At 38.3% G+C, this 26925-nt stretch overlaps 3 protein-coding genes and 2 pseudogenes across 6 annotated transcripts in view; 2 read left to right on the top strand and 3 right to left on the bottom strand.

Annotated features, from left to right (window-relative positions):
* Positions 1–11456, bottom strand: part of LOC120473974 (uncharacterized) — a 152035-nt gene extending 140579 nt beyond the window's left edge. Inside the window, exon 1 of the mRNA XM_089123846.1 lies at positions 11367–11456. The gene's annotated coding sequence lies outside the window, so the exon portion shown is untranslated. The remainder of the gene's footprint in view (positions 1–11366) is intronic.
* On the bottom strand, positions 2533–4670 carry LOC148970751 (uncharacterized; annotated as a pseudogene). Its single transcript, XR_016147803.1, has 2 exons — positions 3910–4670; positions 2533–3769 (listed from the first exon to the last, which is right to left on the bottom strand). The product of XR_016147803.1 is annotated as an uncharacterized LOC148970751 (transcript).
* Positions 4954–26925, bottom strand: part of LOC120473977 (uncharacterized) — a 139638-nt gene continuing 117666 nt past the window's right edge. The window contains exons 1-3 of one of the 2 annotated variants that reach the window (XM_089123867.1): positions 11367–11462; positions 10792–10911; positions 4954–7704 (exon numbers count right to left, since the gene is read on the bottom strand). In XM_089123867.1, the coding sequence (XP_088979993.1) occupies positions 6884–7704; positions 10792–10849 (879 nt within the window). In that variant the 5' untranslated portion in view covers positions 10850–10911; positions 11367–11462 and the 3' untranslated portion in view covers positions 4954–6883. Of the gene's footprint in view, positions 7705–10791; positions 10912–11366; positions 11463–26925 lie in introns of those variants that run through there. The other variant, XM_089123868.1, reaches the window with a different exon arrangement.
* On the top strand, positions 12851–24095 carry LOC148970752 (uncharacterized). Of its 2 annotated transcripts, XM_039664078.2 has the most exons (4): positions 12851–12942; positions 13563–13675; positions 17607–18555; positions 24016–24095. In XM_039664078.2, the coding sequence occupies exons 2-3, from the start codon at positions 13618–13620 to the stop codon at positions 18548–18550; spliced, it is 1002 nt and encodes a 333-aa protein (XP_039520012.2). In that variant the 5' UTR covers positions 12851–12942; positions 13563–13617; the 3' UTR covers positions 18551–18555; positions 24016–24095. The 2 variants fall into 2 exon arrangements, with proteins under 2 accessions (XP_039520012.2, XP_088979983.1); XM_089123857.1 differs by having other exon boundaries at positions 17607–24095.
* LOC148970753 (uncharacterized) lies at positions 23964–25423 on the top strand (annotated as a pseudogene).

The raw sequence follows: 26925 nt of genomic DNA on the forward strand, positions 1-26925 counted from the left end.
GAGTAATCAACGGTCAACGACGTCACTTGTTGTTTGCGGAATAGTTCTTTTTTTCCATATGTTGCGAGCTTTTGTTTTATTATTATTATTGCCACAGCCCATATACAAACACAGACAACAATTATTTTATCGACGGGCAAAGTTTGCACATGAATGTAAGATTTTTCCGATCCTCACCATCACCGACCTCGTCATAAAACCCGTTTAATTGATAGTACGCGTCCTCGGCGCTCCTTGCTTTGTCGCTGGTGGCCGCGGTGAGACACTGGTGGCTGGTGTTGCCAGATTGGGTGTTTTTTCGCTACATTTTAAGGCATGTTTACATGTGTTTTAGCCAGGGTTTCGCCTGGAAGGCTCTATAGAAATCTGGCACCCTACTGTACGAAGTTAAACTGACAGAGAGCGCACGTTCACAGACACCAGAATGAACGTGTTCACAGTAATGTTCATCAGGTAGTAATACACTATATGAACGCGTTCAGGCACTATCGTTCGTTGAACGCGTTCAGGCACAACACTGGGGAAGAGACACGTCTGCAGCGGCCCATAACAGTGCAGAAACGCGTTGGAGTTAGCTTGTATTGGCTAGCTACAGGTGCGTGCAATGACGTGCGGGTCGGATATATGTGACCTGGCCGTTCAGATTGAAGTCACATTTCAAAAGATCGGATACATATCGGATTTGGACCACATACCCAAGTGGCCTGGGTCGCATTTGAAAAGATCGGATCTGTGTCGTTCAGACTGTCATGAAAAAATCAGATACAGGTCGCATAGGGGCAAAAAAATCGGAATTAGGTCGTTTCAGCCTGCAGTGTGAACGTAGCCTTAGTCTTCACAGGTGTTTCCCCTTAACTACGCCCCTTTGTTATCCTATCTAGATTGTTGTCCCTGTTTTTAAGCCGTGTTTCAGCTCAGTCTTTGGGAGTTCTTGTAGTTGTTATGTTGCCTGTAGCCTTGTCCCTGGCGTATGTTGATGTTCTGAGTTTCTGTGGTTTACCTGTTTAATTAAATTTGTGCTTGTATTTGGATCCTGCTTCTACCTTCTCTGCTGCATTATAACAGTCTCATTGTCCTTCAGATGAATGGTTGGGGCTGGGATCGGAGGATCCAGTGAAAAAAAAAATTAACATTTTCTCAAAATTGTGCAGTTCTAATTGTTTAAAGGAGCATTTCTCCCATTTCTACATTGGTCTTTATTGAAAGTGGATCATATATGTAGTCGAAATGTAAAATAATTTTTGAATTTGGTGCCCTCTTGTATATATATATCAATGTATAATTAAAATGTAAGTACTCTGATAAAAAGAGTATAAAAATCAAGTGACTCTAGAACGTTTAATCTGCACTAAACACAGCTCATTATTTCCAACCGGGACGAAACAACAGATTGGCTTAGGCGACTGTCATTCTCTTGCAACCATGGCAACAACTCTTGTCACACAGGGCCTGGCCACTTGCATGTATCCAGATCATACCTGTTCACCTGCCCTTGTTTGAGCTTGAAGATGCAAAACTGGACGCAGGTCCTCTTGTCCAAGAAGTGCTCCTTGCCCTGCACTTCGACCACCCCGTCCTCTACTTCCTCGGATCCTAGTTGCACGACCTCCTCTGCTTCGCCCTCGACCCCGGATCTGTCCTCGAGCTGACGATGCAGTACTTGTCTCTGGAGTGTAGTCCTCATCAGAGTCAACAATGCTTTCATCATGGAAACTCTTACATGCCGAACACCATATATGTTATTATGAATCTTACACGAAATCTTCATCACAGTGTAAATGATGGCAATTGAAAAACGTGTATCATGCAACCTGTTTTTAGCTTTGCCTTATAGATAACTAGCTTGTTAGCGAATCAATAAATATATATTTGAAACTTTACCAATAGCTTGATAGTGAGTACTAAAATACATCTTATTTGTTTATCTTCATAATTATAAAGTTAGTTTTTTTTAAAAATTCTTAATTTTTATATATTTTAATATTTTTTTGTGATTCTGACATGAAGTCACTACATGCACTGCACTCCTTGCTCTCCGCTCGTCTCAAGTAAATACTACGTCTTCAGCTCAGCGGTCGGAGTCGCGTGTTCATGTGTTTTGGGGGCGTGGCTTTGGAAGGAGCCCAGAAGGGAGGGGGTGGAGTGAATGGAAATAATGAGCTGTCTTTAAAACAGTCGTGAGAGGTCTACAGACACTCAATTTTGATACTTTCTTTTTCAGAGTACTTACATTTTAATTATGAATTGATATATACAGAAAGTTTAAACAAATTTGGAAAAGCTTTTTTTAATAAAATTCCTACCTACAATACCTTTAAGAAAAGTCTACACATAATGCATAGTGGCGAGAGTGAGCAGATAGAAAAAGAGAGAGAAGACAAATGAGATTGACTCCATGTGTGTGCGCTGTCTATGTGTAATCCTGTTCATAAACTTAAGTAAATAGGTGGTTTTATTTTTAATTCAAGTCGTTAGTTGTCACTACTGCTTGTTAAGAAAGAAAAGACCCAACAACCCTCTTGATTGTGAGTACATTTATTCAGTAAGTCACACAATTGCTGTGCTTTTTTCTTTGTCTCAAAATATACAGAGCTTAAATGTGAAAAAAATGCAAGAAATTCTATTCAATATGTTCTCAATGCATCATTTCTATTTGTGAAATTAATGAAAATAATTGAAGTCAAAGAAATAGCATCTCTCATAAATCAGAGCATTTTAATGTAGTAACATTAGTTTCATGAACTACTACTGACCCTGAGAAAAATTAATTTTTACAAATGATCAAACTTATTTGAGCAAATTTCCCTCTTAGATTAATTAGTCACTATTGAAACAAATTCCAGCTTTTGCTTAGTCTGAATGTTAAATTATTACTTGTATGTGTATTATTGTGAATGATGGATCTGAAGATGAGCATTTGCCCATTTAGGCAACCTCAGAGTGGCAATGCATTTTCTCATGATACCGTAGATTAGATATTTGGACGTAACTCTTCCCACACAAAGAGCACTTGTACGGTTTCTCTCCAGTATGAACTCTCTCATGAACTTTCAACTCTTTTCACAGTGTGAGCACTTGTACGGTTTCTCTCCAGTATGAACTCTCTTGTGTGATTTTAAGGCACTGGATGTATTAAAGCTCTGTCTACAGTCAGAGCACATATAAGGTTTCACACCAGTATGAATACGCTCATGCACTTTTAAGTGCTGCAGTCGTAAAAAACTCTTTTCACATAAAGAACAAAAGTAAGGCTTCATGTCAGCATGAACATTAAGGTGTCTTTTTAAGTTTGATGAATAAACAAATGTTTTATCACACTGATCACAGCTGAACGACTTCACTTCAGAGTGAGAGTGCAGATGATCATTGAGAGAGCTATTCTGACTGAAACCCTTTCCACACTGAGAGCATGTGAACGTTTTTTCTCCAGTGTGAATTTTCACGTGTCTTTCAAGATGTGATTTATATATAAAACTCTTTCCACACTGAGTGCATGTGAACATTTTTTCTCCAGTGTGAATTTTCATGTGTCTTTCAAGATGTGATTTATATGTGAAACTCTTTCCACACTCAGAGCAGGTTAAATATACTTTGACTCCAGCTTGTTTTTTTGTGAAATTCTCTTCAGTCTTTGAAATGACCGTGTTTTCATTACCATTTTTTAAATGATGAGGTTTTTCAAACAGATGTTTGTCTTCATTTTTATATGTCAGTCTTCCATCTTCATTTGTGTAATGATGGTGTTTTTCTTCATTCACTTCCATCGAGTCTAAAATCAACATATTGAGAAACAAGGAAATAAAGTTTACTTATAATTTAGAACAAATCTAGTTTACAACAGAGTTTTACAACAGTTTTCATCTTAATGTTCCTCATCAGTCATTAAAGAGAATGAAGGAAAACACCAACCTATTTGTTCCTCTGTATCTTCATCTTTTATTCTGCAGGGTTCTTCCTTAATCTCTATCTTTACAATAGTATGTCCGTAGTTTTTCCTGGAATAATTCCTCCTGCTTGCTTCTTCTTCTCCTGTGGGAAGATGGGAATATTCCCCTGTTTTTAAACTCTCATGAACGGCTGTGGGAGCTTCACTGACTGAAGGAGTGAATTGTGTTCGTTGTTGCTCATCTAGCAGATGATCGTCACACTTACAGCAACATGACATCATGACTTTTGCGTAAACATACACGCCAATTTCGAGTCAAGTGGCATGTTATCTCAACGCATTTTGAGCTATCCGCATGTATGTCTACGCCATTAACGTCCGCGTCATTCCGTGTGTCCGTACACGCCGTCAAATGTCCGACCAAAACAAAGCAAAATGTACATCTACATCTGAGGAGCTATGTTTTTCTTTCCTAGGATGGTAAGGGAACAGTAATAAATGCCATTAACAGGGACAGGGTTGAGGTAAGTCATATATTTATATATACAGTAATAACGTTAAGTCAACGGCGTTCATAAACACGCTAAATAAGCGATTATGCGTGTTGATAGCACGCCAAAAATGGAAATACGAATTGGCGTGTCATATACACGCTACTTCATGAGATCAGTCTCCTTACAGAGAGACGCCAGGCTGCAAGTAGATTTATGCAATCAATTCTAAACTCACTGATTGTATTTTAACACTGGGGGGTAATATCGCGAACGGGTGGGGGCATCGTGAGTGGCAAGCGAGCAGGTACAAGTAGTGAGTTGTTGAAATGCAGCTAAATTAAGTGGATAGTGAAAGACAACAGGAAGGATTTAAAGTGTGACATCTGTCCTTGGAGGCTTGCAAATATTCATGTTAACAGGCTAGTTTGCTAACACTGGAAGGTGGCAGCCAAATAGGGGTTTATATTACTTTATGACTAGCTAAGAATATGCAAAACTGAGGTTGCTGAGCTGAAAATGTGAAAATATAAGGTAGCATATACAATAAATGACAAGAATCTGGAAAACAATATGCAATATCGATGGTTTACCATGGACTTACAGATCTGTTAGATTAATTTTAGGGAGACCATCTCCAGCTTCAAAGCCATCAGTCATCAGTTGGAAATAGGCACCTCAAGCCTTGTGACATGTGGTGGCAGCAGCAATGCAAGATGTCAGGAAATGATCAAGAGACAGTGTAGTACCATAATATTTAAGTTTATTAAGGAAGAAAGGTCATATTTATACAAACGATAAAGCAGAATTATCCAAGATGTCCAGTCCATCTTATCATAGCATTCAAAGATCAACCCCTACCAAATACGGCATATTAAGAAATACAATAAGAGAGGTCAAATGTTCAAATGTATGTGCATGTCTTGAGTTCTCATTTGCGTGAATTATGTTTTTACTCCAATCAGTGATATTATAAGACCTAACTCAGTAAACACCATCTTAATAAAGCATACTATGTAAAGAAAAGCAGCTTAGTCCAGAATTAAAATGCAATGCGTTTAATTACGTCAAGCACTTTCCTCCCATAGAATAAAGAAAATGCTTAACGTGGCATGTGCCTTAATGCACTAAGACAGTGATATTAAAAGACCAACCTCATAAATAACATAATATGTAGCTACAGAAAAGCAGATGAGCCCATATTACGAAAGAATGCAAATTTAAGTTCACTTAAGTTTCTTTCCTTTTATTTTTCATAGAAATAAGCACATTACATACAACATTATTGACCATATAATCCCCATTCAACCATAAACTACCCATGACCAAACTTGACTGATTTTAATACATTTTCATCCACTCTTCAAGAGTGAGTTTCAAACATCGACTGTGTTTACACTTGGCATTAACATGTGACCTGTATCTGGATGTTGTCCAGATGCACACCAAAAAGTGTAAACGTGCTTCTGAACGGAATGTTATCCGATCAGTATGTCCAGGTTTGGAGGTAGTCGAGGACGTATTGTGATCGGATCTGTGTAATGTAAACGCAATCCAGCCATCGTGTCTGCATTCACAGTTGAACATCACACAAAACCCCGCCCACTGTCATTATTCCCCGCCTCTCTCCGGGAATTGCTGCATGTAGCTGTGTGGTTTTGCAATACAGTCGAGTGCGAAGTACAATGCAAATAAACTGAAATGTTTGATTTCGCACCCTAAAGTTGCAGAGCCATTAATTTTCTGTAAACAGTAGGGCTAGGCAAAAAAAATCTATTTTTCGATTAATCGTTTTTTAAAATGTGGTCGATTCAAAATTGATTCTCAACGGCCATGAATCGATTTTTTCCATATTCGGGTTTCGCGGTGCCGTGTCTTCTCTCTCAGCACTAGGTTTGTGGCTCTTAATTTCTTTGCATTAATTAACCACTAGTAAATTTATGTCCACTGTTCTTTTTTTATAAATATAGGATTTGTATTACATCTATATTCATTATAGTCGAATCGAGAATCAAATCAGGAATCGAGAATCCAAAATCGAATCGAGAATCGAATTGAACTGAGAGCTTGCGAATCGAAATCGAATTGAAATTGAACATGTGAATCGATACTCAGCCCTAGTAAACAGCACGCATTTTTCTCACCACAGCTAGCAATGTTCTCGGATACGTTTCTCTGAACCGTTTTCATTACGGAATCTATCCACATTATTAGTACTTGCAGCTTCTTCATCCTCCTCATTTTGCAAGATTTGTATAATCTACCACGATTGAATACTGTTTTTAAAAGAAACCCCACCATTTCAGGTCGGCTTTGCACAGGACCCATCCTTTTTTTTCCGGGAATGCGAGATGCGTTATCTGTTATACAAATACAGTGGACAGGTGTAAACGCACCATGTCTTAATTGGCTCCGGATCATGGTAATCGCATCTTAATGCCAAGTGTCAACGCAGCCTTCATTTAGACTTTGTTGAGAGTTTTAATGGCCTGACGCCACCATTGTTTCACAAGTGTTTTACACAACAAAGCTTTTTCTTATGTTTCAGTAGATTAGAAGAGAAGGTGAAACTCTTCCCACATGAAGAGCACTGGTGTGGCTTCTCTCCAGTATGAACTCTCTCATGAGCTTTCATGACTCCTGACTGAGAGAAACTCTTTCCACAGTGTGAGCACTTGTAAGGTTTCTCTCCAGTATGAATTCTCTGGTGAGTTTTTAAGTTGCTCGATGTACTATAGCTCTTCCCACAGTTAAAGCAGACATGAGGTCTCACACCAGTATGGATACGCTGGTGAACTTGTAAATTTTTTAGTAGTGAAAAACTATTTCCACAAAAAGAGCAAACATGAGGCTTCGCGCCAGTATGAACTTTAAGGTGTGTTTTTAAGCCTGATGCCACAACAAATGTTTTATCACACTGATCACAGTTGAATGATCTCACTCCAGAGTGAGTGTGCAGGTGATCATTGAGATTTCTTTTGTAAGTGAAACTCTTTCCACACTGAGTGCAGATGAAAGGTTTTTCTCCGGTGTGAATCCTCATGTGGTCATTTAAGTTTCTTTTGTGTATAAAACTCTTTTCACACTGAGTACATGCAAACAGATTTTCTCCAGTGTGAATTCTCATGTGCCTCTTAAGGTCTGGTTTATGCACGTAACTCTTTCCACACTCAGAGCAGGTGAAAGATCCTTTGACTCCAGATTTTCCAGCTTGTTTTTGTGTGAAATTCTCTTTAGTCTTCGAAACGACTGCATTTCCATCTTCACCTTTGAAATGATAAGACTTTTGAAACTGATGCCGTTTGTCTTCATTCACTTCTATTGGGTCTAAAATCAACATTAAATTCCCAAAATTAAATTAAAAGTCAAAAGATAAATAAATTTAATTCTTAATGTAGTACAAACCTAGTTTACTACTGTGTCTTCTAGCATCTAGTTTTTGATGTATTGTTTTCTGATGTATCTTCCTGAGGACCAGAAATTTTTTGTATGAGAATTTAGTTTTTTTTTTCATATTTTATGCTATGTCCTCTGTAGTGGACACCAGGGGCCCATTCTTTGTATGTGGATTACTTAATTAGCTGGATTTCATTGTTGGCACTTACCCATGACTGTAGAGGGTTCTACAATGCGATAAATAACTTGCATATGCAACTAAATCTTCCCTCTGGGCAACTAAATCATGTTTATCATTAGCCACTGCCTAATAAATACTTGTGTGTTAGAGGCAAAGTATACGTTTAGAATAAATATATTTTAACTTTCTGAACACTGTCTGAGTGCTTGAGAGTTTCACTCAGTCAAGTGATCTGACATATTTCAATTCAGCTTAATGGATGTGCATAGTAACTGTATTTGACGTACCATAAACTCTAAACTAGCGTGAGGGCGCACGGCTCGCCATTCCTTTGCTAAGATCGCCGTTTTTCACACACACGCAACAAGAGAGAGACCCTTATGCGACCCTTATGCAGAGTTCACACTGCACGATTTTAGCCCCCATCTTCACTGACCAATTCGAAATTCAGCGAAAAGCATTTTGCGAAATTGCCAACAAAAGGTTGAAATCAGAGCCAAATTGGTACTCTTTATCAAAGACCCGATCTGAGAGAATCGCAGATGAGTCGGAGAAGCCCATGAGATATTTGGCATGCAATGAAATGTGCTGAAATGTGCTCTGACTGAAAATTACATCGGCGATGACCTACAGCCAATGAGATCTCTGGGGAAGTGTGGGGAGGAGTTACAGACCTGAATATCAGTCTTTTAATAGATATATTTGAACTGAATTGAATAATTGAATTCTTTCTCCAGTACTGGTCGTAAATAATGCGCAAACGGCAATCCCATTGGCTCCCATTGGCTAGCACTCATCTCTATTTTAATTTCAGCAAATCAGTTTGAGTGAACGCGGACAACTTGATTAATATTCATGAATTCAGCTCATCAATTCTTACTGCACTGCAGAGTGTGCAAAGTAACATATTTTATCAACAGTGTAATAGTGAATAGCACATAACAGGCACTATACCAGTAAACATGAAAATCTATTGGTACAACATGGATCACATGACTAAACTTACATCATCGTTTTAAAATACCTCCGGCTTCACGCGAAAACAGCGTTTTCAAATGTATCCGCTTTGGAGAGTGTTTTCCAAAAGCTACATTTTCATTGACTTAAATCACCGCCTCAGTGTGGACGGAAGGCCAAACTGGAGACAAAAATATACGTTTTCAAACCAAAACGAATTAGTGTGGACAATTTGTGTAATTATCTTTTAATAATTATTACTATTATCTATTACAATTACAATAAGTTTTTTGATTAATATTCATGCATTCAAAAGCTCATCAATTCTTAGTGCATTGCATATTTTTTAATATTAGTAGTAGAATTAGTATCTTTTAATAATTCTTCCTATTATTATTTTTTTTTTACATAAACACTGAATGACCAACATTATCTTAAAGCACCACCCTTAAAGGAGAAGTCCGGCGCAAAACAAACTTTTGGTCTACTGATACAAAGCTTAATGCTAATTCCTGAAGTATCCCTTTAATTAAATTCAGAGTTTTGGACTTATCTTCATATTTGAAATATAACATGGTCAGGCATGTGGCTTTAGCTGCAGTGCATTTCAAATAGCATTCTCTGTTTGTATGTGTACTTATTTTTAGTGGTATAGTTATACTATGTTGGGTTCTGTGCCATGTGGCTACTTGGAAATATTTGTGAAATTATTACTGTAGTATCTAATAAGCCTATGAGGGTAGACACAAATCTATCTAGATGCAAACTTATGTTGGATATTTCATAATAACTTTACAAACTTTGAAAACTAGGCTATTTATAACATACAGTATATTTCATTATAAGAACAATTAATTTAGCATTTACTATAAACTGTCAAGTGTGCTTTCAAATGAGACCATAATTATGTGTTTATGCAAAGGGTTCATAAACTGTTTTAGTTTGAGTATGCCATGTATTAATTTATTATTATTATAATTATTTTTTAAGTGGGGGTGCAGGCTAACAGGTTAAGTGAGGTACGAAGAACGGCCCCCTGGATTGTTACTAAAAAAATTAAAATGCCATTATAATACATGTATAGGCAAAACATTATTTCTTTGGTTGTTGTTGGGTGTGTGTGTTTTTTTAATATACCAATACATTATTAGGTTTCAGGCAATAATTACCAAACTTTGTATAAAGATAATCCTCAACTATGTTATGAAAGATATAAGAATAATTTGATACACTATTTTATTTTAGGGAATATGTTTGAAAATTTGCTATAAATGTGTAGTCTCATTCAATATAATGTAATTATTTGCATATTAATGTATTCTTATATATATGTAATTCATATATATATTCATATATATTGTATTCATATATATATGTAAAAGATGTACAATAATGGGAGGAATAACTTGACAACATTTTCATAAGAATATTTCATAATTAATAGGATTATTGATGTATACAAAAAGATCTACAGAGAACACGCATGAAATCGATGCCCTGTTTTATAAAGAAAATCCTATTCTGATTTGAAACTCAAAGTTTTTCTGATATGTTTTTTTTAAGACAAACAATTTGAAAATTACTGTTTAAATGATAACTACAAAATATCAAAACTTTGATCATGCAGTAATTGTCAACAATGACTACAACAAAAAATTGAGGGATTTGTCAAGGTGAAACCTCCAAACATTTGTATTTCTGAAAAGCCCTGAATGTGCTATTTACAGAACTGTTACATGAATGATCTCATAGAAATTTGCTAAAAAAAAATAATGTCATCTACAGAGAATAAAGTCTATGCCTGGGTCTCAGGAGGATTTGTGAGTTTTCATCTTAATGTTCCTCATCAGTGATTAAAGAGAATGAAGGAAAACACCAACCTATTTGTTCCTCTGTATCTTCATCTTTTATTCTGCAGGGTTCTTCCTTAATCTCCATCTTTACAATAGTATGTCCGTAGTTTCTCCTGGAGTAATTCCTTCTGCTTGCTGCTTCTTCTCCTGTGGGAAGATGGGAAATTGAATATTCTCCAGCATTTAAACTCTCATGAACGGCTGTGGGAGCTTCACTGACTGAAGGAGAGAATTGTGGTCGTTGTTGCACTTGCTCATTTAGCAGATGATCATCACTCTTACAATCACTCGAGATTATTCAACTTTAATTGTTTTGCTCTAATAGCCATTTAGAAACAATTTAACTCCTCTGGCTGATATTTGTTGCTCTTACATTTGAAATGATTAACATGTTTACCAGGTTCATAACATAAAATGAAAACAACTCATAATCTCTGCAAATTGTAATGTGAAAAAAGTCAATAACGAGTTTATGTTTCACGAGAGTAGTGAACAACATCAGTCGGTTTATTTGGATTAATTTCTGAGTGATTCACTAAATGAACTGATTTGTCGTTTGGATTTAGATTTCTCCTAATAAATGATAAAATGAATGTACTCACAGTAAAACAGCACATTTAGAGCAGAATGAACGGCTGTGCTCCACTTCTCGTGTTTATGTTTATGTTCCCTTGCCTTGCTCACTTCTCTTCTTCTCCTAGACTCGGATGTGTGTCATTTCTTCGGTTGCTCCAGCGCCTCTACTGGCGGAAACCATTTGTAACTTTCTAACGTTCATATACAACAAGCAAGAGATTATAGAAACACTATGTATCTCCTCAAATATGTTTGATTGGGATAAAGTCTAAAGATTCAAAATTCAAATATCTACTAAGGACTTTGAAAATGTAGCCTACTTAACTTTTTCAACTTGTTTGTGTTCAGAACCATAACTGCATGACAAGGGATGGTAATGTTGCACACACAAGGACACAGAAAACATGTAGCATGGAAGTCCATGGTGCCTGAGAAGTTGTGAAGTCAAATTTAACAGCTGTTAAACATAGATTTAACAGCAGGAGACCAGTAGTTAGGGCAGTGCTGGTGGTTTCTACAGTGTGAGTGCAGCGGTGATAGCGAGCTTTGAGCTCTCAACTACTGTTTTAACAGCAACAAATTTCTAAAGGTTTGTGTGTGTTGATGGCTGGTTATTGGGCGGAAAAGAGAGTGCTTTACTGTTTCACTGCTTACTGGTTTCGGCCAGTAGAGGCGCTCGAGCAACCGAAGCAATGACACATATCCGAGTCGGAGAAGTGAGCGTTGCCCTGTTATGGGTAGAAAGTAATAGGGGTAATAGAAAAATAGTTAGCATTTGACTCTAGTTCTGCTCTTTTAAGTATCAAGAATTCACACTCAGGATCTAGGAAAGACATTCTTCTAGAAATTTTACAGTTAGCAAGTGGATTGCAAAAGGCGGGTTTAAAATTTTCCTTCTTATGGGTTCCAGCCCACATAGGGGTGGAGGGGAATGAGTTGGCTGCCAAGAAAACAGCAGGGAAAGACAACATTGATGTTGACATAAAATATAGTAAAGCAGAGGTTAAGAGTATTGTTAAAACAAGAACTTATGAAAAATTGGCAATTCTTTTGGGATAATGAATAATTTGGGAGACATATTTTTAGGATACAGCCTAAAGTTAAAAAGGTTGCAGGTTCAACTAGATCTAGACATGAGGAAGTGGTTCAGATTGAGAATTGGGCATACCTAACTTGACTTAATAGTACCTTATTTCTAATGAAAAAACATGTTAATGGCAACCTACCCCTGAAACAGTAGAGCATTGATTCATTGTTTAAATTTTTTTATCAAGCTATAAGCAGAGGCTTATTGCTCAAGTAGAAGCCAATGAAATTATATTTGAATACAGTAATATTTTACAAAGAAATGCTGAGAAGATTTTTAATTTTTTGGTTTTGTTTTTAAAAAATACAGGGCTTTTGAAAAGAATTTAATTTTATAGAAAATATTGCTCTTGTTATACACTCCAGTCCAGCGGTGGCGGTAATGCAATAAATTGTTGTCAACCGCCGTTTAAAAATTGAAGAAAAAGAAGAAGAAGTGAGCGAGGGAAGGGAACATAAACATGACCAGTGGAACACAGCCGTTCATTCTGTTCTAAATCTGCCCTTTTTCAGACTGTGAGTACATTAATTTTATAATTTAATAGGACAAATAAAAAATCTAAACGAGTCTGTCTATTTAGTGAATCGCTCAGAAATGAATCGAAATGAACCGACTGTTGTTCCGTAAACTCGTCACTGACTGTATTTCAGATTACATTTTTTGAAGATTATGAGAGTTGTGTTTTTTTCATTTCACATAGTAAATTAATTAACGTTAAACCTGGTAAACAATGTTTAATGTAGGCTGGGGTGGGGATGTAGGGAACTATTGCGGTGCTATTTGTGAAACACATGCTAGCATGACGAAACTTTGTGTATTTACTACCATATCAACAAACCAAATGCGCCAAAATTAAAAAAAAAAAGAAAAAAGAAAGTATAACACTGCATTACAGTTTGCCCCTATTAAAGCTAAGAAAATCTATTTAATATTTATATTATTTTGAGAAACCATGATAAAAAAGGTGAATAAAGACTAAGAACCAATGTTCAGAATTTATTAATTATTATTATTATTATTATTATGTTTAGCGTTTTGCTGCATAGCTGGGTTTGTTGTGTAAAAAAAAAATATTCGAAATGTTTCTTAACAATGAGAGTTTAAATGCTGGGGAATATTCCCATCTTTCCCACAGGAGAAGAAGCACGCAGAATTACTCCAGGAGAAACTACGGACATACTATTGTAAAGATGGAGATTAAGGAAGAACCCTGGAGAATAAAAGATGAAGATACAGAGGAACAAATAGGTTTGTGCTTTCCTTCATTCTCTTTAATCAATGATGAGGAACATTAAGATGAAAAACTCACTAATCCTCTTGAGACCCAGGCATAGACTTTATCCTAGAGGACATTTATATTTTAGCTAATTTCTCAGATCATTCATGTCACAGTCCTGTAAAGAGCACATTCGGGGCTTTTCAGAAATGCCAAACTCCCACTCCTAGAACTGACTGACATTAGCTACGTTTACATGGACACAATCGGAATGAAATCAATACGATTGGTGAATCCGATCAAGGTGTTTACATGAATTAGGGGTGTAACGCATGTATTCCTATTTAACCGTTTCGGGTTCGAGGCTTCCGGTTCGTTAAGCATACAAACCGAACAATTCCTTGGACCATTTTTCCTGCTGACAAAATTTGCGCTGGCGAGGCCACCACAACTTTGCGCAACATCAAATGGCAAGCGTAACGCCGGGTTCACACCGGACGCTGAAGCGACGCAGATACGGCGTGGAACGGAAAATCACGCGCGGCCCTGCGCCTATATAGTCTGTTCAGACCTGATGCGTATTCCTCGCGTAGGTCAACAAGCGCTTCTGCTCTGTTGTTGTTTATTCAGAGCTAATTTTTTTTTACATCATGGGTAGTTAAATAACCTCATAATATACACCATATATCTGTGTAACCAAGAAGTTTGTACACTTTTTTTATTAATCCGTTGTCGAGACACGCAGCCAGAGAGATAATAGGCAGACAGTTATAGTAGTGTAAAAATAGGCTACTGTTGAAATATACATCCTCTCTTCAAATTTATGAAATCTATTTTCATCTTCCATTTTCACTTATCAACTCCTGCCTGCGTCTCTCTCTCGTTGTTTCCCTGTTTGATTGTGTGTTCACATTTGTCACTCGCGGTATTTTAATTTGAAAATTGCTTATATTTTGACAATTTACCGGATGGTTGAGTGTTTCTTGGTGTAACTTCCTTCCGGAATTGACGCGGATCACTCGTGGCTCGCAGAAAAAATAGACCAGACGCCGAAACTGGCTCTTCACGGCTCAGGCTGGCTGCGCCTCGCAGCGGCGCTCCGCATCTGGTGTGAAAGACACCATAGGTTAACATGGGCGCCGAAAGGAAGCGGCCTCCGTTCTGCGTCGCTTCAGCGTCCGGTGTGAACCCGGCGTACCATTAACCCGGTAAGGCATTAACCCGCTTATACCATGGTCACTTGCCAAATAAAACATTTTTAAAACATTAGCTGCTAGTTTATATTTTAATTAGGCTAAATCTAGTTTTCACAAATAATAACTTGCCTGGTTTATTTAGCAACCGGAGATATTTATAGTCCGCTCAGCTTGTAGAACCCTTCAGGTTCAAAAATGCATTTTTTTTTCATGAAACACAAAGGTAGGCATAGTTTTTTTTTGTTTTTTTTATTACACATAAAACAATTAATCAAACAGGCTCCTTAGGCTTGAAACGCTCCTGCCTTGGTTGGACAGCTGCGTTAGGGTCTCATTCAGAGCAGCAGCGGTGTAAGTTAATTTACTTTGTGACGTTTCTCCGTTTTATTTACATTTTTTCTTTCTTCAGCAGCATCCCAGTCGTCAAAGTTGTCATGTTCTCCATAAATGTTAAAAGAAATAACGAAGTCGCTCATTGTTGTATTAGTAGGCTATGTAATATCTAACTAACGTAAGATGTTTGTTTTGATAAAGCAAATTGTTAACGGATACTTTGAATGCCTGTTGCTATGGTTACTCACAGCTGTTGTAGGCAGCGCATTTATTTATAAATTTCGAATGGTAAACAGGTAGTTTCACCAGAACTACTTTATTAGGTGTCCTCTATCACTTTTTAACGGACACCCTGCAGCCAATCAGAATCGAGTATTCACCCAGACCGGTCTGAATGATGGTAGTGCGCGTTTATATGTCACAAATCGGAATTGATTTTTTGACATGCGCACACTACACGAATATGCCACTGTTCACGCATAACTATTCTCCCCTATTGGTTCTGTATTTGTTTTAAACAACAGATTTAATATTTATCCGTCTCTGGTCATGAATTGCAGACGATGAGCTTGAACCGTTTTGCCGTGCTGCTTGTATTTATCACGCAGTAAAACCCCGCCCCCAAAAGTCGTCTGTGGATGAGAATCTAAAACAAGCACTGGTGGGACATTGTCCTCCTTCACTTCACAGACACTGAGTGAAATGAGAATTTTGTAATAACAGAACTCTCATTTATATGACACTTTATTCAACAGGAAGAACAGCTCGTTCCGTGCGTCATACGTCATTACGCTATTTCAACCTCATTGCACATGCGCAGTCCTTTTAGTTTCGGTTTTCAATCTGAGTGTTTACATGTTCTCTCGGTTGGATTACAAAAGGAGTAAACCACCCCTTTCAATCCTATCGAAATTCTAGTCGGATCGAGCTTAATCGGATCGATTAAGGTGTTTACATGAAGGTTTTTTTAGTCCGATTGAGCTGTTAATCCGATTATAAGGGTCCATGTAAATGCAGATTGACTGATAATAATAAGAGAGTCATAGTTATTCCCGCCGTTTACTCGCGCATCATTAAATTTCTTCACTTTGACATTCAGAGCACTGGGCAGAAATCACATCGCGTCAACACCCGCTTGGGGCCTTCGCAATGTTTTGTTTTGTGTAAACAGACGGATTCCCCAGGTCCGCACCAGTTATAAGCCGTCTTGCTAGGTGCCGGGCGGACACCGCCTGGATGCCGCCCCGCTAGGGGAGACGCCCAGGCGGAGGTCCCGACTAGAGCCAGACCGATATTATCGGCCGATATTAGGCATTTTCCAAAATATCGGTATCGGCAGTTATAATGGCCAATAAATGAATATTTAAAAAATAAAAATAAAAACCGATGAAACACGCTTCAATCATCTCTCCTTGGCCTGTTGTATTGAAAATTCTGTTTTACAATTTGCAGTATGATGTTATCTATTGCTAAATTATGGCTCATCAAAGACTAGCTAACCACAAAGCTTGCTAATGCCACTATCATCAGTGGAAGACCACTAACGTTAACATTAATGAGCTTGGAAACCACAATGAACTTTTTCTGGCTAAATAAAGTAATGATTGCTGTATTTATAACTAGCATATCTCTAGTTACAGTCCCTGCATTGTAAAATGTAAGTTAGACTTGCGAGGAGTGAACATTTAGACAGAGAAAAAGTGTCAAATGTATCTTGTGGAGAAAAAATATTTAATAATTTTTTTTTTTCAATATTTAATAAAAAAAAAAATCGGCCGATATATCGGATTTTAAAACCCAAAAATATTTGTATCGGTATTTGTATACCTTTATCGGTCGGGCTCTAGTCCCGACACAAGCCGTAGCTGCGGCGATCCGCGAGAAGAGCCCAGCGCATGTCCATAGTTGCCGCCGCACACCCGGTCGACACTGAGTAACAAGTGTGTGTGCCGATCTGTACCTCCGGGAACGGTGCAAAAACAAAACGAAATTTGCGTCATTGTTTGCGTCATATATTTCATAACATAGTTTAAAATACTCTTTATACAAAGTTTGGTTAGAATGGCTTGAAACCTAATCATTTATTGGTAAATGAAAGAAAATAAAAAATTGTTTCTGCCTTTACATGTCTTATCATGCCATTTTATTTTCTTAATAACTGAGTCCTGGTGTCCTCTACAGACAGCATGAAACAAGAATAAAATAGAAACAATTCTCCAATGATTTCTCATGCCACAAACAATGTGACTAAATTCACAAAGAAACATCTTATGTTTCTGGTTCTCATAAGTATATAACAATACATCTAGAACTAGATACTAGTAGACTCCGTAGTAAACTAGATTTGTTCTGCATTAAAAATTAATTCTTGATTTTTTTTCGTTTCTCATTTTCCTTCTTTGATTGAATTTGTTATTTTATATCTTGATTTTAGACCCGGTGGAAGTGAATAAAGACAAATGGCATCATTTCACTAATGAAGATGGAGAACTGACGTATAAAAATGAAGACAAACATCGGTTACAGAAACCTCATCATGTCAAAAATGAAGATGGAAATGCAGTTGTTTCACAGACTGAAGAGAATTTCACTGAAAAATCTGGAGACAAAGAATTTTTCACCTGTTCTGAGTGTGGAATGTTTTACGTGCACAAATCAGACCTTAATAAACACATGAAATCTCACACTGGAGAAAATCTGTTCACATGCACTCAGTGTGGAAAGAGTTTCACACGTAAATCAACCCTTAACAGACACACGAGAGAACACAATGGAGAAAAACCATTCACCTGCTCTCAGTGTGGAAAGAGTTTTTGTCGCAAAGAGGACGTAAATGTGCACATGAGAATTCACACTGGAGAAAAACTGTTCAAATGCTCTCAGTGTGGAAAGAGTTTCACTCACAAGGGAGCCCTCAATGTGCACATGAGAAACCACACTGGAGAGAGGCCTTATACATGCTCTCAGTGTGGAAATAGTTTCACATCCCAAAGCGTTCTCACGACTCATCTGCGCCGTCACTCTGGAGTGAGATCATTCAGCTGTGATCAGTGTGAGAAAACATTTGTTTTGGCATCAAGCTTAAAAACACATCTTAAAACTCATGCTGGTGTGAAGCCTCACTTTTGTTCTTTTTGTGGAAAGGGTTTTTCACGACTGCAAAATTTAAAACAGCATGAGAGTGTGCATACTGGTGTGAGACCTCATTGTTGCTCTGACTGTGGGAAGACCTTCACTACATCCAACAATTTAAAAACACACCAGAGAATTCATACTGGAGAGAAACCGCACCAGTGCTCTTCGTGTGGAAAGAGTTTCACCCAATTATCCACCCTACAGAAACATGAGAAAACCCGTTGCCCGATATTTTCTAATTAGCAAATGTTTGTGTTCAGATCCATCACTTACAAGTAGGGGTGTAAAGATTTACTCGTTTTCTCGATGCATCGATTACAAATCCTGACGATGCATATGCATCGATCCTGAAACATGTATTTTGAATCGTGAATCGTTTATTTGCGTGCATAATCAATAGAAAAGGCTAAGAATTGAATGAATCGCGATCCTATAGAAATTCAGTGGGTTAAAATATATAAACACAACCTTAAAGTGTTCCTGGTACAAGCTGCCAACTCTCACGCATTGGCCGTAAGACATCCGCATTTGATTGGTTTCACCCGCTCACATGCCACACCCCCTGAAGTGTCTACCCAGTCGGTCAAATGCCTGAAAGATGAGTTTATCTATCTACCTGTTGAGACATTCGTGATCGACTAGTTATACCACAAATTAGTTAAAATTTCCCGTAATCTAAGTTTGTGCTCCAAACCGCGTATCGCACGCACACAGCAGAGAGGGAAAGCGAGTGAGAGACCTTGCGTGTGCAAAGAGTCTTTGCTCTTACTCTTTCCATGTAATAAATTCGTGCCCTTGAATAAGTGGGCTTTTACTTCACAGCTCAGGATGGGTAATGTCAATGGTATGACCCATTTCAGTAAAACTTCAGTATCTTATCTTAAAGAAAATAACTGCGACGTTTCCACGCAATGAAAGCGTTTTATTTCACAGTGCCCACACAATGGCATGGCAGTTTTATCAATGGCTTGAGCAGTTTGACTCAAGACTATTGCTTTCTCGATAGAGAGCTGGAGAGCTCAAACATGGACTGCTAAAAAATCTGTACATGAGAGCAAAATCCAGTGAAAAGATGTTAACGAGTGCACTGGGAGGATGCAAAATGATGGCGCACATCTTCATTAATTTGTGCATGTAGTCATTTAATGCAATACTTTTAAAGCCTTTTAAAAATATTGGCTAAATACGTTTCTACAAATGCTAATTTATAGGCTATTGAAATATTGTTTTATAATGATAGATTTATTAAAAACAAACATGAACTAACATTAACAATGGACAAAATGTCATTGTAGTTTTTTGTCCCCACTATCTGACCCATGAAGGCCACTGTGTAATTCAAACCCAGACAAAGACCCATTGGGGGCAGCATTGAAATAATACTAAAGCCTAGTTCACACTACGTGATTTTAAGCCCGATTTAAGCCCGATTTGCAAATCGTTGAGTCGCCGACAAGTCAGGGTGTTATCGCGTGCAAATCGGGCGATTAGCGGACGATTAACGCTCGCCAGTCGCCAATCCGTTAGTGTGAAAGAGTCAACAACGCATCAAAGACAGCTCGCAGACAGGTCACCGAGCTCAGAAAAATATCTAGCATGCTAGATATCTCGAGCAGTCGCGCGACTCAATCTCAGTGATGTCATGAGTACAGCCAATCATAGCAACGCATGGGTTGAGGACACCAGGTAAATCTTACTTTTTCTTTTCTTTTTGCATTTTTTTTTCTCAGAGCAGATCGTCGAGCAAACAGTGTGCAGCACTAGTTTCTGTCTGACGTCCATATTCGCGTGTTGTGTTCTTCTCTGCATTTTCGCGTCATATTGCGTGGTTTTTCGTGACAAAACATGGTTTCTAGACCAGATAGAATCGTGTTGTTGTCAACTCGTTATTTGTTTGATTATTTTCAGGATTAAGACCGTACTATAGTACTGAAACAGCTCTCATTGAGTCACAAATGATATGCTCTTATCATCCGATCGTGGTTGTATCTCTATGTAGTGCGTTGTTAACTCGTGTAGTGAGTTACCTCCTGTTGTGGATCAATCACGTTGTGTTGTGTGGTGTGAACAGCTAAACAACTTGAACACTCATGATTTCACTGAGAGCAAGTCATGTAGTGTGAACTGCACAGTTCAGCCCGACGTTTTAAAATCATGTAGTGTGAACTAGGCTTAAGACGCATATATAAAATCAAGAATCGAATCGAATCACATCAAATTTTGAAGTGAATCGCCTTGAATTGGATCGTTCTGAATTCGTTCTTGAATCGAAAAACTATGAATCGAATTCGTGAATCAAATCCATTCGCTGTTTACCCAAAGATTCACAGCCCTACTTACAAGTAAATCATTTGACATTCAAATTAATCGACTCTGGATAATTTGCTAAAATTAGTAGTAAAGTTTGATTGTTTCACAAGGGGAACCTTTGGAGAAGGTCAAAATAATAGTTACAATATAGGGATTTGAGTGAAAGTAACAACAATTCATAATAATTTGCAGTCACGTGACTGCCATGGATGCCTGGCGGGCAATAAACGGGTATTTGTCCTGTAGTTCCAGGTTTTTCTAGGATTAACTCCAAGGTGAAGGTAGTTAAATTGTGCAAAGCAGACAAGGTTTTGATTTAGATAATCGAGCAGTAATAATTCCTCCGTAAATAATCTAGCTTTACTGTTCTCATTGAAAACCAAAGATATCACAAACCTCAAAACAACCTATCACGCACTTTTGTTGTTGTTAGCAAAATACGACAGCCACGTTTACACCGGCGAGAGCGTCAAAGTGCGTTCTGTTATCTATCATGCGCCGTGCACGTTTGCGATGATGTAATACGCACACAAACGCAGCATGGTTCGATAAAATCAAGTTGAGTGTGAAACCAGACCAACAATGCGGGGGGCGTCGGGAACAAACGCACTCAGACTGCAGCAAAAGAGCCCAGTGTAAAAGCCCTCTGAAAGTGTCACTCCTGTTAAGCCTAGTTCAAACTACATGATTTTAAAACGCAGGGCTGAACTGTGCAGTTCACACTACATGACTTGCTCTCTGTGAAATCAGGAGTGTTCAAGTTGTTGAGCTGTTCACACCACTTGACATAACATGATTGATCCGCAACAGGAGGTAACTCACTACACGAGTTGACAAAATCAACTCTGTCACCCAACGACTCTATCTTGTCTACAAACCACGTTTTGTCACGAAATACACGCGATAAAACGAACCAAAAATGACGTGAAACAGCTTGCGCGCCAATACCCAGCGAAGAAGAGAAGAACACAACATGCAAATATGGACGTCAGATAGAAACTAGTGTTGCAAACTGTTTGCGCGATGATTTGCTCTGAGAAAAAAATTCAAAAAAAGAAAAAATAAGATTTACCCGGTGACCTCAACCCATGCCGTGCTCTGATTGGCTGTGGCTCATGACATCACCTGAGGTTGAGTCGTGCGACAGCTCTGGATATCTAGCATGCTAGATATTTTCTGGGCTCTGCGAGCGTCTTTGATGCATTGTTGGCTCTTTCATACTAACAGATTGGCAAGCGTTCATCGCACGCTAATCCCCCGCGATTTGCACGCGATAACACCCTGACCTGTCGGCGAGCTCAACGACTTGCCAATCGGGCTTAAAATCCTGTTGTGTGAACTTGGCTATAGTTGGAGTGCTGATAGCCATCAAAGGGCACTCCTTGATCATATCATGGACTCTATAGAGGATTTGCAAGAGACTGTGGTTACGCCAACTGAGTGATAAAATCATACCCTACAGTGCTTTGCATAAGTGAACACACCCATGCTGAAGTTGACAAAAAACAGGAATAGAAAATCATCTTTTGGAAATTTATCTTAATTCCTTAGTTTAAAAAAATGAGATTTGACGATAACTCCAACCTTTAAGGACACCAATTTTCTTTGTGAATGAATTATGTTTCGTAAATTAATAAATGTTCTTCCTTAAAATACCGGGTGCATAAGTCAGGACACCCTAATTTCCATAGTGATAGGCAGATTTATTTTATTTTTAAAGGCCAGTTATTTAATGGATCCAGGATACTATGCATCCTGAAAAAGTTCCCTTGGCCTTTGGAATTAAAATAGCCCCACATCATCACACACCCTTCACCATACCTAGAGATTGGCATGGTGTACTTTCCATAAGATCTTCTCTCAATGAAAATCAAACCAGCTATTAGGCTAACTGAAACAAAACCATGCCAATCTCATTTTTTTAATTAAGGCATTAATTTTAATTAGAAGTTTTTTTTTTTATTCCTCTATTTAGTATAATTGTGTTTAAGTGAATAAACTGTGTTCAAGTGAATCTCAGAGCTGGTCATTTTGACATTTTTATGTATATTTGATAGTTAAGGACGCACAAAGCCCAAGTTTAGGCTACTTTTCTTGTCTCGTTGCAGTCCGTTTCGGAGCGTGCACCGCCTTGTGAACAGCGTCTCTTGCGCAGGTTTTTGTGTTTTTAATAGATATTTTTTTGATCTTGCAACAGTAGAAGACAGCATTTTGCAACAATAGCCGATCGTGCTGATTCTGACGGTTACGTTTGGGTTTTAGGAAGAACTGACAGCGCTCCGCAGTGCTGTGAAGTAAAGGAAGTTAAGCTGGACAGATCGTCTCGTTTTTTAACGGTTTTATCTCAAATATCTTCTTTTTATGATCTTTGGAAGCCAAAATACAAAATATATTAGAATAATATCCCAGATCTAAAGTGTAACCACGTTGAATGTTTAGTTCTGTCCTCATTGTCACTCATTAAGCAAGGGCTGTTGTTGCGCGTGCTGTGGATTTGCGTGAGAGATCGCTCTCTCTCTATTCTCTCTCTCTCTCTTCTGTTTCTGAACTGCGAATTGCAAATTTGCCTCACAGACAAATGGTTTAAATAAAATATAGTTTATATATAGAAATGGCTGGCGATATAAACATGTTCAAGATAACGTCTAGGAATAATAAATAGTAGCCCAACTTGCGTGTATTTACTTAATTTCTCCAGTACCGACAGCAGAACCGATAACGTCCGAGCTTATCGATACAGCGGTCTTTCAAAATTCAGTACCGGGGCCCGTTTAATACCGGGTTTCGGTACCCATCCCTAATGACAGTATCCACACAGCACGGTGATTGACATTCCCGTGTTCCTCCGCGCTGTTTCATGCCGATTTACAACCCACGTAAAGATGATAATTCCGTGAATAACTGCAATTGCAGATTTCGAACAGAGATGGTGACAGAGGAAAAGTTGCGGACTGCAACTTTAAGGTCATTCCTATTTTATTTGTTTAAATTTTAATCATTAGCGTCAAAAGCACACTCTTTTACGACTAAAATAATAGTCAAGGGTAAAAAAAAAAGGAAAAAACGGAATTTGGGCAAAAATAAAACTGATTTCATAGGGTCCTACCTTTCTTATCATGCCATTTTATTTTTTTAATAACTGAGTCCTGGTGTCATCTATTCTACCGACAGCATAAAATGATTTTTCATGCCACAAACAATGTGATGACATGAACTAAATTCACAAAGAAACATCTTATGTTTCTGGTTCTCATAAGTATATAACAATACATCTAGAATTAGATACTAGTAGACTCCGTAGTAAACTAGATTTGTTCTAAAAATTAATTCTTGATTTCTTCGTTTCTCATTTTCCTTCTTTAATGGAATTTTTTTTTTTTTTTTAATCTTGATTTTAGACCCGGTGGAAGTGAATAAAGACAAATGGCATCATTTCACTAATGAAGATGGAGAACTGACATATAAAAATGAAGACAAACATCGGTTACAAAAACCTCATCATGTCAAAAATGAAGATGGAAATGCAGTTGTTTCACAGACTGAAGAGAATTTCACACAAAAACAAGCCGAAAAATCTGAATTTTTCACCTGTTCTGAGTGTGGAATGTTTTACGTGCACAAATCATACCTTAATAAACACATGAAATCTCACACTGGAGAAAAACCATTCACCTGCTCTCAGTGTGGAAAGAGTTTTTGTCGCAAAGAGGACGTTAATGTGCACATGAGAATTCACACTAGAGAAAAACTGTTCAAATGCTCTCAGTGTGGAAAGAGTTTCATTCACAAGGGAGCCCTCAATGTGCACATGAGGTCCCACACTGGAGAGAGGCCTTATACATGCTCTCAGTGTGGAAATAGTTTCATTCACAAGGGAGCCCTCAATGTGCACATGAGAATTCACACTGGAGAGAGGCCTTATACATGCTGTCAGTGTGGAAAGAGTTTCACTCACAAGGGAGCCCTCAATGTGCACATGAGAATTCACACTGGAGAGAGGCCTTATACATGCTCTTAGTGTGGAAATAGTTTCACATCCCAAAGCGTTCTCACGACTCATCTGCGCCGTCACTCTGGAGTGAGATCATTCAGCTGTGATCAGTGTGAGAAAACATTTGTTTTGGCATCAAGCTTAAAAACACATCTTAAAACTCATGCTGGTGTGAAGCCTCACTTTTGTTCTTTTGCCTCACTTTTGTTCGGAAAGGGTTTTTCACGACAGCAGAATTTAAAACAGCATGAGAGTATTCATACTGGTGTGAGACCTCATTGTTGCTCTGACTGTGGGAAGACCTTCACTACATCCAACAATTTAAAAACACACCAGAGAATTCATACTGGAGAGAAACCGCACCAGTGCTCTTCGTGTGGAAAGAGTTTCACCCAATTATCCACCCTACAGAAACATGAGAAAACCCGTTGCCCGATATTTTCTAATTAGCAAATGTTTGTGTTTGGATCTATCACTTACAAGTAAATCATTTGTCATTCAGATTAATCAAAAGCTGGATAATTAGCTAAAATTAGTAGTAAAGTTTGATTGTTTGAAAGTCAACATAATAGTTAGAATATATGAGGGATTTTAGTCAAAGTAGCAACAATAGTGTATTAAATCATAATCTGTATTTCAAATAACTTGTTTTAGATGTATAGACATGATGCGTTAAGATATTAAAGACTTTTTTGTGTTGAAAAAGATTTGAATAAAATTGCAGACAAACAGCAAATGCTTAACAGCTTTATTAGTCATATTATTGCATTTGGGTCTACATTCAAAATAATAAATTTTACTAATTTAAAAACGCCGTCTATGGACTGGAGAGTTCTCTTTTAAACAAATGTTCTCTTCTCATGTCTCTAAGGGGGCTTTCAAACTGGCAGTTTAGTTCCGAACGGGGCTAATGTGAACGCTGTCGTGCGGATCCGGGTGCGCACTGGGGTGACGAACCCGAGATTACCTGGAGGAGGTGGTCTGAGTTTGGTTGCTCCCGAACCGTGCCGCTGTTCATGTGAAAGCAACACAGACACGGGTGAGCACTTGTTCAGGAATTAAAGTTACCTGTACATGCGTTTTAGCTTATTGTGATGTACTCCGTTAAATAAAACACTTGTAAGGGATGATAGTGTTGATGATTTACCTTGGATACGAGTGAGAGTTGAGTCCGCTGTGTATTCGTTGGCATTGGCGTGGAATCAGGGCAACAAATTTGGAAATCCACTGTCTCTGTCCACTGAACTCTATAGAGGATTTGCGATAATGTATTGCAAAGACATGTATCACCCCTATGCATAAGTCAGAACACCCCTATGTTAAATTTCCATAGTGGTAGGCAGATTGTATTTTTAAAGGCCAGTTATTTAATGGATCCAGGATTCTATGCATCCTGAAAAATTCCCCTTGGCCTTTGGAATTAAAATAGCCCCACATCACACACCCTTCACCATACCTATAATAATAATGATAAAACCTTTATTTAACCAGGTGAGCACATTGAGAACACATTCTCATTTACAATGGCGGCGACCTGGCCAAAAAAGCGTCGAGGTACAAAAACATAAGTTACACATAAAATTATTAAAGCTGCAAGCAGCGATGGGCGGGCCCTCGCACCTGTAGCACGTCGGGGTCCGAGGCAGCCGTGTTGCATTTTCTGCAGCTCAGCCAGTGCGGATGTGCATTTGCTACGCTGCTTCGTTAAAGGTCACTTCCTGTTGCCAGGAGGTGGTGCTATGACTGTGGGTGAATGTCGGCATGTAGATTTGTTCAGGGCGGGACTCTTGTCAAATGTGTAAAATTTCGTGCAGATCTGAGCATTTACAGCCAAGTTACTACAACTTCCTGTTTCATGGCGAATCATCGACGCCACGGACACGCCCATCGACGAAAACGCGCAGATAGCACAACTTTACATCGTCAATGCCTTTAGAAAGTACAGCAGAAATTTGAAGTTGATCCCACTAAATCCCTAGGAGGAGTTCGTTAAAGTACGGAGTGTGTAAATCGTCCCAAATCGGTCGCCAAATTCAAAATGGCGGACTTCCTGTCGAGTTTAGGGTATGGGTTCTTGAGGCTTTTTTGTGCGTCTGGTCATGGTAGAAGTACCACAGACATTTCGTACATGTCGGTCAAACAAGCGGCGGGGGCTGCTTCGTTAAAGGACACTTCCTGTTACCAGCAGGTGGCGCTATGACTGTGGGTGAATGTCGGCATGTAGATTTGTTCAGGGCGGGACTCTTGTCAAATGTGTAAAATTTTGTGCAGATCTGGGCATTTACAGCCAAGTTACTACAACTTCCTGTTTCATGGC

The sequence above is a fragment of the Pimephales promelas genome, chromosome 19 (genome assembly GCF_988280905.1).
Source record: "Pimephales promelas chromosome 19, fPimPro1.hap1.1, whole genome shotgun sequence".
NCBI lineage: Eukaryota > Metazoa > Chordata > Actinopteri > Cypriniformes > Leuciscidae > Pimephales > Pimephales promelas.

What these genes read in the sequence shown, in the direction of transcription:
- LOC148970752 (XM_089123857.1), top strand. Translation starts at nt 13,618, where the DNA reads ATGGAGATTAAGGAAGAACCCTGGAGAATAAAAGATGAAGATACAGAG. An exon ending in AGATACAGAGGAACAAATAG is followed by an intron (nt 13,676 to 17,606) that starts GTTTGTGCTTTC and finishes TCTTGATTTTAG; the next exon opens with ACCCGGTGGAAGTGAATAAA.